This window comes from Melospiza georgiana, chromosome 2 (assembly GCF_028018845.1).
Source record: "Melospiza georgiana isolate bMelGeo1 chromosome 2, bMelGeo1.pri, whole genome shotgun sequence".
In the NCBI taxonomy this organism is placed as follows: domain Eukaryota; kingdom Metazoa; phylum Chordata; class Aves; order Passeriformes; family Passerellidae; genus Melospiza; species Melospiza georgiana.
The window spans coordinates 94,828,203-94,843,643 of record NC_080431.1 but is presented as its reverse complement, the minus strand read 5'-3'; the positions used below and the strand labels follow the sequence as shown (position 1 = coordinate 94,843,643).

Below are 15,441 nucleotides of genomic sequence, written 5' to 3'. Positions count from 1 at the left end.
TAATTAAGGGCTCATTATGCTGATCTATATATTAATTATGCTGCCTATATATTCACTCCTAGTGCACTTGCATCTACAAGGAAGATAGAGATGGATTCCCTCTCTACAAAGTCTATGAAAGTTATCTCTAAGTAGTAGCTCTGTAAAAAATGCTTTTTCACTAGAAAAGGAGATTTCTTCCACACTCGGCCAGTCAGGATGATTTGTAGGTGCTATTAAAACCAACCCCAGGTATTAGAGGCCTCACACATCTTTTCAATACCTAGAGCTAGTCTGTACTCAGCAGCTTTACTCACTGCTCCTCAAAGGCCCCTGAGAGCAGAGCTCAGAGCAGTCCTGACTTCCTAGAGAAAGGAACAGGGACACCCCAGTGAGTGGTGCCTGGGCCAAAACTCTGTTGCAGGGCAGCCTGAGGAGCTGGTGGCTCCCAAGTTCCCTGAGTCCGGGTCCCTGGACTTAACCAATATGTCTTATTATTTCCAAGTCATCTATTCAACCAATTATAAGGAGAACTTACAAGAACCAAACCTGAAATGTCAGATTATTATTTTAACGGCCAAATTCTAGAATAAGAAACACTACACAGTCTCCACAGCCATATTTTTAATAAGGCATCAAATGACTTAATTCTCATATAATTTCATAGTAAACTAGCACCCTCTATTACAATAGTCTGTAGTGTGACTCTCTTCCTCTCTCTCTCAATCATTCAATTTGCTTTCCAGCCTGGGGTGGAGGCAAGTGATGACACATTTGAACTCCATGGTAAACATCACCTTTGCCCCCTAATTAGAAGCCAAGAGCTCTAGAGTTCTAATACTGGCCTGTTTAATCATTTAGGACAGAATAGCATTTGCCAAAACATCTCACCTCTCTGACTTGGTTCCTTCATTAAGATGGAGTTAGAAATTTACCTACTGCATGCAGACTGCAAAGATTACTTAATGTCTTCACCCTTTCAACGCTTGAAGTGATCTATGAATAGTTCACCATAACAGCAGCAGCCACAACAAAGTTTAAGAGAAGCTTTTATTCACTGAAGCTTTCTCTAGCAGATGCTTTGTACAAAGTGAGTTCTCTTGAAGTGAGACCTTCCTGACATTATTATACCAATTCTCCTGATGCTGGAAGCTCTGGTGCTCACCTTCCTCAACAGTTATTTTACATAATGGAAAGTTACCATGAATTAATACAAATACATTAAATACAGGCTACAGCACTGCAGCAAATCACATGTACCAACCAGATGACCTTCTATCAAGTCATGATCTTGCAGGGAAGCAATTATATAGGACATTCTTGCCTGATTCTGAGACCATCATTATGCACAGAAGACAAAATATCCTGAGGGTAATCCCAGGCAGGAGAAAAAGGCAAAGGAAATGTCAAGGAGATCTGGAATAATCCCATATTAGTTCATTCCATCTGTGTAGTACTGTACAAAGCATATTTGATTTAACCTACCAACACATCTCATTTACAACAGAAAAGTGATGCCAAGAAAAGATTCTCTATCTGCCTGTCCTGATTCCCCACCACGCTGTCACAAAGGCAAGGCCACAGCACTGGGGATGATGATTCAAGCAAATGGAGGACAATGGCCAGAACTGAAGCTATAGAGAAAGGTCAGAATAGGGAGCAGTGCTTTGAGGAACATCCCTGACAGGTTAGGTACAAATACTGCCTACAGTGAGTTAAAGAAGAAATAGCAGGAACAGCTTAGGGGAACAGATATTGTTTCAACTATGTGCAACTTAAAACGAATGCTATATATATATATGGCAAAGGGTTTTCTTTTTAAACTAGAGGAGGCTAAAACTTGAAATGCCAAGAATGAAAGTCAATAAGAGAACAATAAGGGCATGGATAAGAAAAGGGGTGAAGGAAATCCGAGACTGGCTGAAAGGAGGGCAACTGAAATTTTGTTTTGCATGCATAGCAGGGGATGGGGAATGTGAAAGAGCAGATATGATCTGCTTTTTTCCAGATTTAGAAGAAGCTAAAGGAGGTGCTCTATGCAAAGAAAACAATGTAAAGATCTGGAAAGAGTGGTTAGAACATTTAATTAAACTGAGAAAGACAATGGTTAGCAAGGAAGGTCACACAACAGGGGAAGAGGAGAGACAGCAGAAGAGATCTTCCACAGGAACCGGAGGAATACAAAATAATCTGCCTCTGTGAAGTATTCAAACAGCAGCACAGGGAGTAAGGAGTTATAAATAATTCATATCTTTGGGATGCTCCATCCCACCTTCAAATACTGCTCTCAGAATTCAGAAAATTAGGCAAAATCACTCATTTTACATTGCTAAGTACCCATTTCAACATGCTAACGAGGTATTTTGTTATGCCACCCATTCAGGCATCCTCAGGCAGGGTTGACTTCTCCCTTCTCACCCTAATCTGTCGCTGAGCATTTTATGGTACAAACACAGTGAAGAAGCTAGAGCTGCTCATGGAAAGTCAATACTACACAAAAGTACTGCTGAGTCAACACCTTGAAGGGTTTGTGTCTTGTCCCAGGAACTTTTCAAATTGCTCTTTTGGTAGATTAGCAAATTCTCAGGGAAAGCCATGCTACAAACTCCTTTCCACGTTAAATCTCAGCTTAACTCTTGGCTCTCAGACCCACCAGAGTGGGCAGAGCACATATTTCCCTCTCACCAGCAACCAAAAAAATCTCACAGACCTGCTTCCTTGGAAGGATTCATAACCTAGTTCCTGTTATCCCATCTGCCCAACACTGTCAGATACACTTTGTTAAAGGTGTGGGCTTGTACAGGAGCCCTCAGCAGGTATGATTGAGAATCTGCTCAACAGATTGAATTGCATGCGTTCCTTTAAGGCTTCATTTCTCATAACAGCTTTTCTCAACATCTCTTTTCATTGTAGGTTGTTATCAGACCTGTAAGGAACAGCAGCTCCTCAAAACTTTATTTTCTGAAATTTGATTGAAATCTGAGGAAATTGAAATTATGATGTGATTTGCATGCCCACATTGGAAATGCAGATTGCACACAAAACTTTACAGTGAAAGCCCTGCAGGATCAGGCTTTAAGCTGCTTTTTGCTATGGATTTGGGAAGGAGTCCTGTATGCCAGCTGTAAATTCTCCTATGAGCAGCACAGGTTGTGCTGCTTTGGCAGCAGTGTCTCAATCTCATAGCAAGCCATCCATGGTTCTTGGGAAACCAATATTTACTTTTGCTTGCATTTCTCCTCACTTGGATTTTCCAAAAATTGTCTAGCACAAGCGGGAACATGGCCACAATCACAGGGCAGAGTCAGGGCAAATTTGGCAGTACTGGAATTCCAAACATATATGTCTCAAAGTGTAGAATGGGATGGATGTTACATTCTATGAACTGAATACAGCTACACAGTAAGGAACACAAGCCAAGTTAATTTATAGATAGGAATGTTTACATGAAGATTTATACTGGAAAACCCCCACCTTACGGATTTGAATTACCTCCTCCATTTGCATTTTAGTCAGGAATTGAAAAAAAAAGATGGGTTAACAATCTCACAATTTGTAAATCTGCTTAATATCCAATGAAATTAATTGGGATAGTATTCTTTCCATGCAAGGTACTGTCAGTTAACATGATCACACAAATTAAAATGAAAATTCAAGGGAGAAAAAAAGATATTTAAAATACTTTTTTATGCTTGTCATGAATATGTCCACCTGCTCATTCTGATAACCTGGCAGGTGATCTGCTTAAAGAAACTCAGAATATATTCTGTATAAGCACATACAGAGCATGCATGTATATACAGATATTACAGGGAAACCCACAAAGGCAAACCTCACGTCTCCAAGACAAAAAAAAATTATGAAAGCTGAGACAAGCTGGTCTAAGCTTCAACTGATATCCAGCAAGAAAGTATGTTAAAAGGAAGAGAAAGAGAATTTTTCTCAATATGAACTAAGTTAGGATGGAGCAGACATTTCAGCATCTGTGGGAGTGTGACAGTGATTACTGGGGATTAGAGGAAAGGATAACAAAGAAAACCAGGGAGGAAGGCTAATAAGATGGCATTTAATTACACTGCTGGTAACAGGCCTTCCACACTACAACAAAAGCATCACAAAAGCAATAATTTTTTTCTGAATTATTGATTATTAAATGCAAACCCCACAGATTTAATTTGTCAAATTTTCAGATACCCTGAACTTCTTTTGAGAGAAAGGGGGGAAAATTCAGTACATGCTGCATTTCTAAAACTTGAATTTCATGTTGCAATCTGCCAAAAAGTAATAAGAAATAGACTTTGAAATAATAATATTGCCAGAATTTGCCAATATGCCTATACAAAAGAGGCAGCAGAGTAATGCTGTGACAATAACAGCCAATGTATACAAAAAGAAAAGTTTAAGAGCTGGAATGAGGGATGCAGGACTCCAGGCTGCTCTCCAAAATGCAGTTTATTGTATCCAATACATTACAGCAGTCCAGGGTCGTGGGTGACAGAGCCTGTGCCCACAGCTGCCAGCTCCAGCTGCAGGCAGGCCTGGAGACCCTTTGGTGTTGGTTACAATGCATTATATACTTTTCTTTGCTGAGCATCTTAATACAGAAGGGCCAATCTATACCTTAACTGTTACCTATAGCCTATCATAACTACTATAATTACCATATTCGTGTTACTATTCTCCAGTCACTAAAGTTAGTATGTTACAGTTTAAGCTAGAAGTTGTGTTTCCATTTTCTTGCAGTGGAGACTTCTGAGACATTTTTTCTACTTGCAGCATTGGCAGGCTTGTTTGCCTGTGGAATCTTTCTGCTTGGTAAAAACATCTTCTCGTTTGACGAGGGTTTATCCTTTGCTCTCTATTCATTCTCAGGTTCTACATTCAAAAATCTTTCTGCCAAGCATACATATCTGTTAAACTTTCTTGTCAAACTTTCATCCTTCCCATCAGAAAAGCAGAATTTCATCAGCTGCAGGCTCTCAACTAAACTCTTAAAATTAACCACAGATGATTTGCAGACATTGGAGAGCAGAGGAAGATTAGAAACAAGTAGTATTTAATGAGGAGTGTAATAGTCGAACAAAAAAACCACTGCAGAAGAGAATCTTCCTTTTAAGCAAGTGTGTGGCCCATCCACACCTGCCCACAAGAGAGTCCTGTGCAGTGAATGCCAGCAGCCCCTTGGTGACAAGGGCTCTGTGCTTTAGAGATCAAACCTAACTAATGGGGGAAAAAATAGCAGATCATGACCAAATGAATGAACAGTCTGCAATGTGAGGGAAACAACATCCCACTAGTAATGGAAAGGCTTGACCATACAGCTTGGTCTTCTTAGCAGGTGAGAGTGGAAAGAACAAGGGGGTTGGACACAGGGTTTCAGAAAGTGTGTTTGGTCCCACAGGCTGTGCCCCAGCTCTTACCACCACATTGGACTGGGTTAGCAGCTGGCAGGAAGGAGGATGTTCTTAAAAGCAGAGATGTATCCACTGCATCTGTTTGGACTTAACACGCTCACAGCTGCTTTAAAAAGGTTTCACACACTGACAAGAATTTTGTGCACAAGCATCTGTGAGAAAGGTGAGTCAGTACTAGAGCTACATTAAATCCACTCTCTGACCCATGAATTTAAAAGTACCATTGGATCTTTTGACAGTGACTGATTGGGGCATAGGGTGCTCTTGACTTCAGCCTTTGGTTCAAACTCAAATTGAGTTCAGGTTCTTATTCCAAAAAAGTCACCTGACTGATTTGTGACATTTTGTGGAGCAAAGAGGTTACAGCATTTGGTCCCTCTTATCACAGACTAGTCTGCTATCAAATCAGCCCAAAAGCCATCAGCCTTTATCACCTGTGCTGAAAGAAAGTAGAAGAATGAACAGAATATTTTCCAGAACATGGTATTGCTGAAGGCAATATATCCACGTACAGGAGAAAGGAAACCTAAATAAATATAAACTTTCTGAAAAGATCAAACCCAGAGAACTTTATCTGACTCCACTTAAATGCTGCAGAGCCATACCCAAAAGGGGACAGCAGCAGTGGGAAATTAGATGCATAATCTTCTTTCGAAGAGTAATTTTGATTTCTTTTAAACTCCCACTATAGATCATCTTACTGTGAACACAAAACAGTTACATGCACTGTGTGCATTAAAAAATCACATTCATTTTATTTCTCTCTATCTTTTTGCAAAGACTTCTAAGGGCAACAACACCACCAGACTTCACAGAAGCAAACTTTGGCTAGCATCTGCTAAGACTAACATGCAGGCTCCGGGAAAAAAACCTTCTCTCCATTATCCACAACAGTTTCCATATTCACTTCTTTAGTGAACATTCCTAGCATAGAAGTCCAATAAAAAAGCAGGAAGGAAAAAAAAAAAAATCAGTGCATCCACACTGACAGAACTTATTGTTTCTATGGGGTTACACATTTAAGACTTACAAGTTTGATAAAACTATTCATTAGCTTGCAAAAGTAATCTTAAACATATATGGCAAAGGGTTTTAAGTGTGGCAAATACATTTTAAGAAGCCTTTTATCCAGAGAAATTAAGATATCTACTGCACCTTAGATGAATACAAAGTTAAGCACACTATTTTAAAATTCACAAACTCCTGAAATTACATCTTTGTATTTCATTTGAGAGAGGCTTTTTTTAATTTGACTTAATATTTCTTTTATTTTCTTTAAGCTAAAATAAACTTGAATCAACAGAAAACATACTGAGATAGTCTGCATTTTTATTGACTCATTTTACCCTTGTTGTACACTGATTTTAACCTGCAGCTTCCCATTGCAAATTACCTAATATTATTTATTACCTGTAGCCATGATATTTTCTGAAAAATCTCATTGCCAGGATTTTTCTCCTGAGAAGTCGAGAGGCCTCAGGAACAAAATGTAAACAATGATTATCTGCTGCTGTGGAATGCAACAGGTGCATCTGTGATTGGTCTCATGTGGTTGTTTTTAATTAATGGCCAATCACAGTCCAGCTGTCTCAGACTCTCTGGTCAATCACAAGATTTTATTATCATTCCTTTCTATTCCTTGCTAGCCTTTTGATGAAATCCTTTCTTCTATTATTTTAGTATAGTTTTAGTATATAATTATCTTTTAATATAATATATATCATAAAATAATAAATCAGCCTTCTGAAACACGGAGTCGAGATTCTCGTCTCTTCCCATGTTGGGACTGCCTGCAAATTGCCACAATTAACTCCACAGGACACCACAGGTTTTACATTTTTTATAACTAAACTCATTTCAGTCAGGCAGCAGTGCACAGACATCACGGACCTGTAGAACATCCAACAGGCAGCTGTGCCATAGAGCTTGGTAGAGCTACAGCTTGGAATTTCCTGCTCTCAAGTGCGATTTGTGCTGAAGACATCTCAATGTGCAGCTCAGAGCAGGGAGGCTGCTACACACCCCAGGGGAAAAGGCACCTCAGCCTGGCCCACATTGTGGGTCTGAACACCTTCTACTTGTCAGGAACACCTTTATTAATGACATCTCTTCATCATTGCTGCTTTTCTCTGCATTGGATCATCCACAACTTTGTTTTGGAACTGATCTCAGAGCTACAGATCCCAGAACTGAAATACCCACTCCTGCCTGTTTGAGGGCTCTGTCCATCACTGCCAAATGCCAAAGGTGCACATTGCAGTGGGACATGGTCCCCTTGCCCATGAGAACAGGGAGATTTGTGACATTTTGTGGAGCAAAGAGGTGACAGCATTTGGTCTCTCTTATCACAGACTAGTCTGCCAGGCAGCTGCTGCACCCACCTTCACGATCAGGCTCCGGTGCTCCTCAGACTGGCTGAAGTTGGTGCCCATCTCAAAGATGCTCATCATGCCCTCCTCACACAGGCTCATCCACGTGTTATATTCTTCCCGCTCCGGCAGTCTGTCCCAGAACGTCTTGAAGACCTCCCAGACTGTTTCCTGGCACACTACAGGCACAAGAAAGGTCTGGTGTTAGTACAACAGTACACTAACACATAGAAAACAGCAACCTGACATCTACATGGGACTGGGGAAAGGACTGAAGCGACAGAAATGAAGATGTGGTGGATCTTCCACACTCATATTACCTCTCTCCCTGAACAACATTATTTCCACTGAATGAAACTGCCATTTGATCAATGAACTGAATTTTTAGAAAATCTAGAAAATCAAAATACTATGGCAAATGTCCTCATAGGAAGTAGAGATAGATCTTAAGTTGTAAGAAAGAGGGTGCCACTGATCAAAGTCTAGTAAGCTCAGTCAGTAACAATTCCTTCAGATTCACCTTTACACAGAATTTAAAATACATTTCAGAAATTACAACTGCATTCATAATTCAAAAAACAAGGCAGGATGATGACAAAAGAATATGCTACTAAATAAGTCAAGCCCTAACTGTACTGTACATGTTCACTGAGAAAGATCTGGACAGCTCTGAGCAGTCAGCCTGAGAATTAAGGTCTGATATCACACACTACACTGCCTACTTTAACCTCCCAACTTTGCACAGGCTCTTTTTGCCCGTCAGAGCAGTTGGTCTCATGATGCTCAAGCAAGGACAACTCTGTGACCCAGGATAACTCAAAGAGAGAAAGACTTACAGGATTTTCCTTGTGTCCTGGAAAAGAACAACGTTAAAAGGCTCAAAATCAAAATAATTCATACCAAATGCCATACTGGTGGAGTAGCAGATAAACCTGCTTTTTGGCCTTAATCTGATTTCATTACTCACACATACAGTTCAGCAGAGAAATGCTTGCATTCTGGGAAAGTCCTGATATCACAATCAAGCCCTTACCAGAGACTGAATCTATGTCTAGAATGCCATTTTCTTCAATCAGCTTTAAAGTTAGCTCTGGGCTGCTAAACCCAGTACCTTGCTGTTATTTCTTCTCTATGCTTTGTCTTCCAAATACCAAATTTCTTTACATGTGCATATGTAAAACTTAACACATAGATCACATATGGAAACATTTTTATTCAACCAAGAGATGGACATTTTTCTTAAATGCAAAGGCTTTACAAATAACAACCTAAAGGAACTGTTTCCTATGCAGCACCACCCTTAAAGCTGAGCTGAGTCTGGCACACTGGATAGAACCATGCCGAAAAAGTCCTTTTCTTCACCCTGAATTTTAGTTTATCAGAGCAGATGAGACCATTTTCTGTTGTGGAACTCTACAGATACAAAGACATTTCTCATTTCCATGCCATGCTCCAGGTTTATGACATGAAGATTAGCATTGTAGCTCACGTGGTATGCATGAGCAGAGAACAATAAAGTCCCCAAACTCTGCATTATTAACTGTCAGTAGTATATTACTGTTCTAGCACCCCTTCAGCGTCTAGGCAGTTTACAAATTAGTGCGTTTTACAGATAAGTATTAAGTATTGTCCATGTTTCCAATCAGTGTATGCATCTCTATTAATCAGAAACAAATAGCCAAGCTGACAAACATCCATGCACCATCTCACGTTCCCCCCTCGAGTTTCACTTGCACACACTTTGAGGCAGAGACCACATTTCCTTCTGGCCTCTGCACAAACCTCAGGCAATGCAGCCATAATCCTGCTCTGGGATTTCTGGCTCCTGCTGGAGTACTAATAAGCTTCCTGAAGCAGAATAACATCTGTAATATTCTCTGTACCATCCCACTTGTAAGAGCTAGGCATCCAGGAAAAGACTAAAGTCTAATTTCAAATCGAGGAGCCTACACTAAGGAATATCACATGCTCAGGTTTCTTTTGGTGGCACTTGTATCCTACATACCTTTCACTCCAGGTGCCACACTGTGGAGCAAAAATCCTGCAATGAGATTATTCCCTGTGGCTGGGGTAAATCCTCAGCACACTCCCAGCAACCACTGAAGCCACAGCAACAGCTTGTAAATACATTGCAGGGACACTGTCTAATCCTAGAGTTTTCAAATACCAACAGGCAAAGGACTGGCTTTTCAGTTGCAAGTAATTGAAGATAATTTTCCTTAATGCTCTTAAACAAGTTTAAAATAAATGTGATGAGACAGTGTCTTGCCTGACTACAAGCTGCTCCCATATAAACAGTTGTTCCAATCGGCTCCCAATAGATTAAGGATTTTCTGAGTGTCCTTTCATTTGGAATTAGACACCCCACTGAATTCCAGTAGCAAAGGCTTTGTGCCATCTGTGGGCTCCAAGCCCATTAATTAGACCTAAGCTGTCAACACAGGCATGTATTCTGCAAAAGGAGGAAATGAGATGGGGATAAGGAGTCACATTTTGTCCTCTCTAGCCCCTCCTATCTAGCTGCTTCCACAGAGGTGAGCAACAAGTTGGACAACACAGTGCAAATTCCTTCTGTATTCTCTTCCATCCACACAGTCAGAATGTGTTAGCTCTGACACACAGGCAGGGATTAAAACCTCCAATCAAACATCTACCACAACTGCTATTTGAATACTTCTGTCAGCTGTGTCCAGGAAACCCACCCTCAGCCTGGGTGAGCGGCTTGCCAACACAGTCCCCCTGCACCACCTTGGACACACAGTCCATCTTATCCCTGTCTGGTTTATTCCAGCTGGCCAGTTTGTAAAGCAGGGGATTGCTTTGCAGGATAACCAATCCAGGGCTCAACACAAGAACCATCCTCAGATGTCCTTACCTACAGGGTGCTCAAGAGTAAATTAATGGACTGGCTAAGAAAGACTGAAACAAAACTGTTCTCTCTCTTTCTCATAAATATCTTCATTGTTTTACAGTTAGAAGAGAGTTGCAATTTCACACACAAAGAGAGAACAACAGAATTTATTCAGTGTGGTTCAAATCACACTCATGTAAAGAAAGAGACAAGCACAATGCTATCTTCCACCTCTCCTTCAGGAATGTCAAAAAGGGAGCCAATTCTCATCTTGACTTGACATGGCCACCCAAGGAGCTGAAAAGATGAAGAGACACCACCCTCTCAGTGCATTTAAGTTGGCTAAAAAGTGTGATTGACCTTCTTCTAATTTGAAGGTGGAGCCCACCCTGTGATGGGTTTTCAGCTATCTGTAGGTGAGAGAAGTTTTTCGAAGTTTCTCAAATTCTGGAGAACTCCCATAAAGAAAAAATGTGTTTTTCATTAACTAGATTATAAGCATTCTGAGACTGTAGACAAAAGTTGGAGGCACAAAACCAAAGTAAAACAGGACTTGACTGGAAGCTTCAGGTAATAACTATAACTTACTATTTAAAATAATTAATTGTCTTTCCTTTCTGTCCTTCCAGAAACTTGCCAGTGTCTGTGTCAAATACATTACCTAGATATGTTGAGAATAAATGAAACAACTTTTGACTTAGATTTAAAATAGCAACTCCTTCTCACCTAAACAGAAAATATAACAAAATGAGAGGCAGAGGGACCAAAAAGCTGACCACAGAGTTTTTCAACTAGAAATGCTACTCTCAGTTTTAAATATAAAGATTTTAAAGGAGATAAAGAATGGGGGAAAAAATTGCTGCATGAGAGGTTATAATAAATTGCCATGAGCCCAATTATTCAGTGTTACAATTGAAACTGCCGGGCAGGTTTTGCATTGTGATCTTTCCAGGATTTAGTTTTCAAAGACTACCTACAAAATTCTCAAAAAACAACAAAGCAGGCATTCCGGCCAGCATGAGGAAGAACTGCTGAGCAGACCCAGTCTCAGGGTCTCTAGCTGGTCAGAGTGACTCCAAGATACATTAGAAAGTCTCTTTTCCCAGCCCAGCGATCAAAGAAGGAGTCAGAGCTCTTAATTTCTCAGTCTCGGTTGTTTATTGTTTCTTATCTATAAAATTCTTTCTCTTGGCCTGTCAAGGCCTGCTCAGCAGGACAGCCAGAGGCACTCTGCCCGCCCCCAGGGTCGTGTTATCTTTTTATACTAAAACCAACTACATGTACACTATTTACAATTACTTCCCAATACCTATCACCTATGTTAGACAGTGAGCTTCTACTCTAAACCAATCCAAAAGTGCCACCATCACAGCAGAAGATGGAGGCCTAGAAGAAGAAGGAGAAAGGCTGGACATGCCCAGATTCCTCCATCTTGCTCCCTGAACCCCCATTCAAAACACTCTAAAAATCTATTTTTCACCTTGTGGTAAATTCACTATCATTTTACTTAAACTGTCGTGGCTTGCAGATCCTCATATAAGGTTGGTAATTTGCTCCATGGGTCATGATCAAAGGCACAGGGCTCTTGGGCTCTGTGCCAGGGTCTCTGAGCCCCCTGGCAGGGGTCTTGTCACTCCAGACAGCCAGAGGGATGTCCTGAATTCCAACAACCCAGCAGCCCTGCCACTGCAGCCTGAAGGGCAGCTCAGCCCTCGGGCCATGTGCGAAGAGCTGCTCTTCATGCCTGGATCTCACTCCAGACTTTCACTGGGCTGCTACAGGGGCACAGATATGTGGGACAGCATTAGCCACACCAGGCCCTGGAGGAGACAGGATTTGTGGTGAGGCTTCTAATCCCCAGCAAACAATACTGATTAAAAGCATCATAACATCGAGATCAATCTTTTAAGGCAGTGAGCTAAGTCTTGAAGCTACACGTGAGTGGGAAGGTAAGCTGCCCAGGAAAATTGTTTCCTTAATTCCATGGCTGCAGTAATAAATAACTTGTATTTTTAAGTCAGTTGACCTCTCAGCTACCTCGCAATTTTCCTCCAAAGAATTCAAATGTTAAAAAAAGAATGAAGGCTTATGAGAAGCTCCCTGCTACAAGGGCTGCGAGCAGGTCCAGCTGACTACAGGAAAAGGAACAGTTGTGCTGAAGTCATGTAACTGACTGACACAATAAACCAGAATTCAAACCAAGAATGCAAATCACACAGCTTGGTTGCAGTTTGTCTCCAAATTATATCTTGCATGCATATACTACATTTTCCATGTACTTTATCCTAAAAAAACCTCACAAGTTAGAAGTCACTTAACTCATCACTGAGATAATCATCCTCAATGTGAAAGAAGGGCTAGGAAAAAAATTAAAAGATGGACAATTTTGGTCCATGCCCTTGTTCAAGGTTCTGCTGAGCCAAGTGTCACAGGCCCTTGAAGTAAGCAATGTCTTAACCTTTAAAGGCCATGCTGGGTTTCAAAGGATGCTTTAGAAAGCCAGACATGTCATAAAACAATTCCAATGGAACTGTCTATCAGCATATCTACTTCAAAAGCAGAAAATCCCAGCCCCTGGGAGCTTATCTACTTCAAATGCAGTATCTGTGCTCAAGTAATACTCAAAACTAATAGCAAATATCCTGAAAACCTTAAGATAATTGTGTTTCAAACCAAAAAATTCCTCATAGGCAGACACAAGCTCTTCTCAGTCCTACTAATCTACAGAAATGATTGAAAAACAGTTTATTTGAAGCTTCCTTTCCTAGAGGCATGGTCACTGTTTTCAATACCTCCAGCTAAGATCTATGATGTGATTAGATGACCTTTCTCTTGCTCTGAAATTCTCCAGTCTGGCTACCCCTCATGCACCTGGGTAGGATACTGCATCCTTGTGGCTCAGGCTGCACCACTGGGGATGCATTTATCTCTCAAGGAGAGAGAATTAGCCTATTACACTCAGTCTGTGCTCAGGGATTTCTGAGGTTAACAGAGGGGGCACCACATGACAGCACTGAGCACCCTGTAGGGGGTAGGGTGGCTTTCTGGCCATTTGTGTAAGTGGGCAGGGCTGGAGCTTAATCCCAATTAAATCTCATTAGTGCTTCTTAAGAGTTGAATCGTCTGTGGTAGCTAGGAGCACTGAATCAGGCTAAATATTCTATTTTGAGGCAACGTGAGACCAACTCCCCATTCTCTCTAACAATTTCTGCACAACTGAACAGTTTAATTGCAGAGGGGTTTGATGAAGAATGCAGTCACAGGGACAGACACCTCCTAAGAGCTCATTGCTGCAAAGGCTTTGTTAGTATTTGTTAAACAAATTAATACACACATGCAGAGAAATCACTCATCTATTGCTGGAATGCTGCTGTGTATGGCCTGGTACACAAGGCCTGCAACCCTTAAACAATATACAAAACAAAAAAGGGATGTTTAAATTGAGAAAAGATTTGAATGCAAATTAGTTAATTCACATCAAAAATTTTAGATTTGAACACTCACATACTAAACTCTAGCACATAAATTATTCTCACCAACAATAATTCAGTAAAAACTAAGGAGTGTCCTTGATGGGAAAAGGCAAGTTTCTTAGAAGCATGTGCCGGTATCTAAAAATTCAAATGTAGAGGAGATGGACCTTTTACAAATAAACTTCAGAAACTCATTGCTGAGTATGAGGTACTGAGTATGTAATATGTGCCAGGGATGCAGGAGAAACAGGGAAAAAAAAGGCTCACTCAGACAGATTCTTTATTTAAACCAGTACCTGTTTTTTTGCCAGGTACTTTTCATGACTTTTGGCTCTTTGCTTTCATCATCATTAGGAAGATCTGAATAACTTGTAACATTATGACTTCAGTATCAAATTGAAACTTTACTCTTAACTATGTTCATTTGAAAGTTTACTCTTGATTATGTTAATGTGCAGAAAATAACACCATTACTTCTAATACTTCAGCATACAGATTTTAAGGGACCAAAGAAAGGGGGAACTGAGCAGGCATAGTGCTATGCCCAATCTAGGGATCACATTCATGCATAGAATTTAATTCCCTAGAAACAGGAATTCTTTCCAAAGTTCAAAAATGTCCATGTGTCTCATCAGCTACAGCTCACTGCAATATCATCTATTTCCTTTAAACAGAAATAGTCTTTAAAAGCTATCCTTAAATGTTTGGCTTATCTGAAGCTCTGGATGACAAGAACAGCTCTGGCAGAGAGACTATCTGATCTACTCATGTGAAAAGGTCAGTGCCCACAAAGAAAATAAAAAAAAAAAAAAAAAAAAAGTACTCACAACATACACTGATAGTTTAAGACAGAAGTTCACAGTAGGGTAAAATTGTAAAGAGAATTTAGGAAGGTAGCCACCAGAGTAATTACATCTCAGAGGTGGCAAAGAAGCATATTACCCTGAGCCGTGGTGATAAAATCCAGCAGCCCAATTAAGAGGCATGGGATAGCATGGCTTGTCCTGCTTACCCATCTTGTAATCCTTATATTGTTTCTGTTTTACATGCTAATTCAACTGCTACAATCCTCTACCAGCAACTTACCCAACAGAAAATGGACAAATTCACTGAATTGTGCATGTAAGGTAACTGGTCACAAAAGACTTGGTCTGACCGGGTGTTCCCGTTTTTTCCATAATAAATTTTATTTATCTATTGCTCAGGCTACCATTTCCCTGTCAGCAATAAGGAACATCATACCAGACGCTAACATGTACAGCCCATTCACTGTCTGAAATCACACTATTAAATTTCCACAACATTTTTTTTGCAGAATCTCCAGCTGCCATTGGACACACTTTGTATTTGTCCCA

At 40.4% G+C, this 15,441-nt stretch overlaps 1 protein-coding gene across 1 annotated transcript in view; it reads right to left on the bottom strand.

Moving 5' to 3' along the window:
• The window catches only part of IMPG2 (interphotoreceptor matrix proteoglycan 2), a 53,175-nt gene that overhangs the window by 32,208 nt on the left and 5,526 nt on the right, over nt 1-15,441 (bottom strand). Inside the window, exon 3 of the mRNA XM_058018460.1 lies at nt 7,775-7,941. Within this exon, the coding sequence (XP_057874443.1) occupies nt 7,775-7,941 (167 nt within the window). The remainder of the gene's footprint in view (nt 1-7,774; nt 7,942-15,441) is intronic.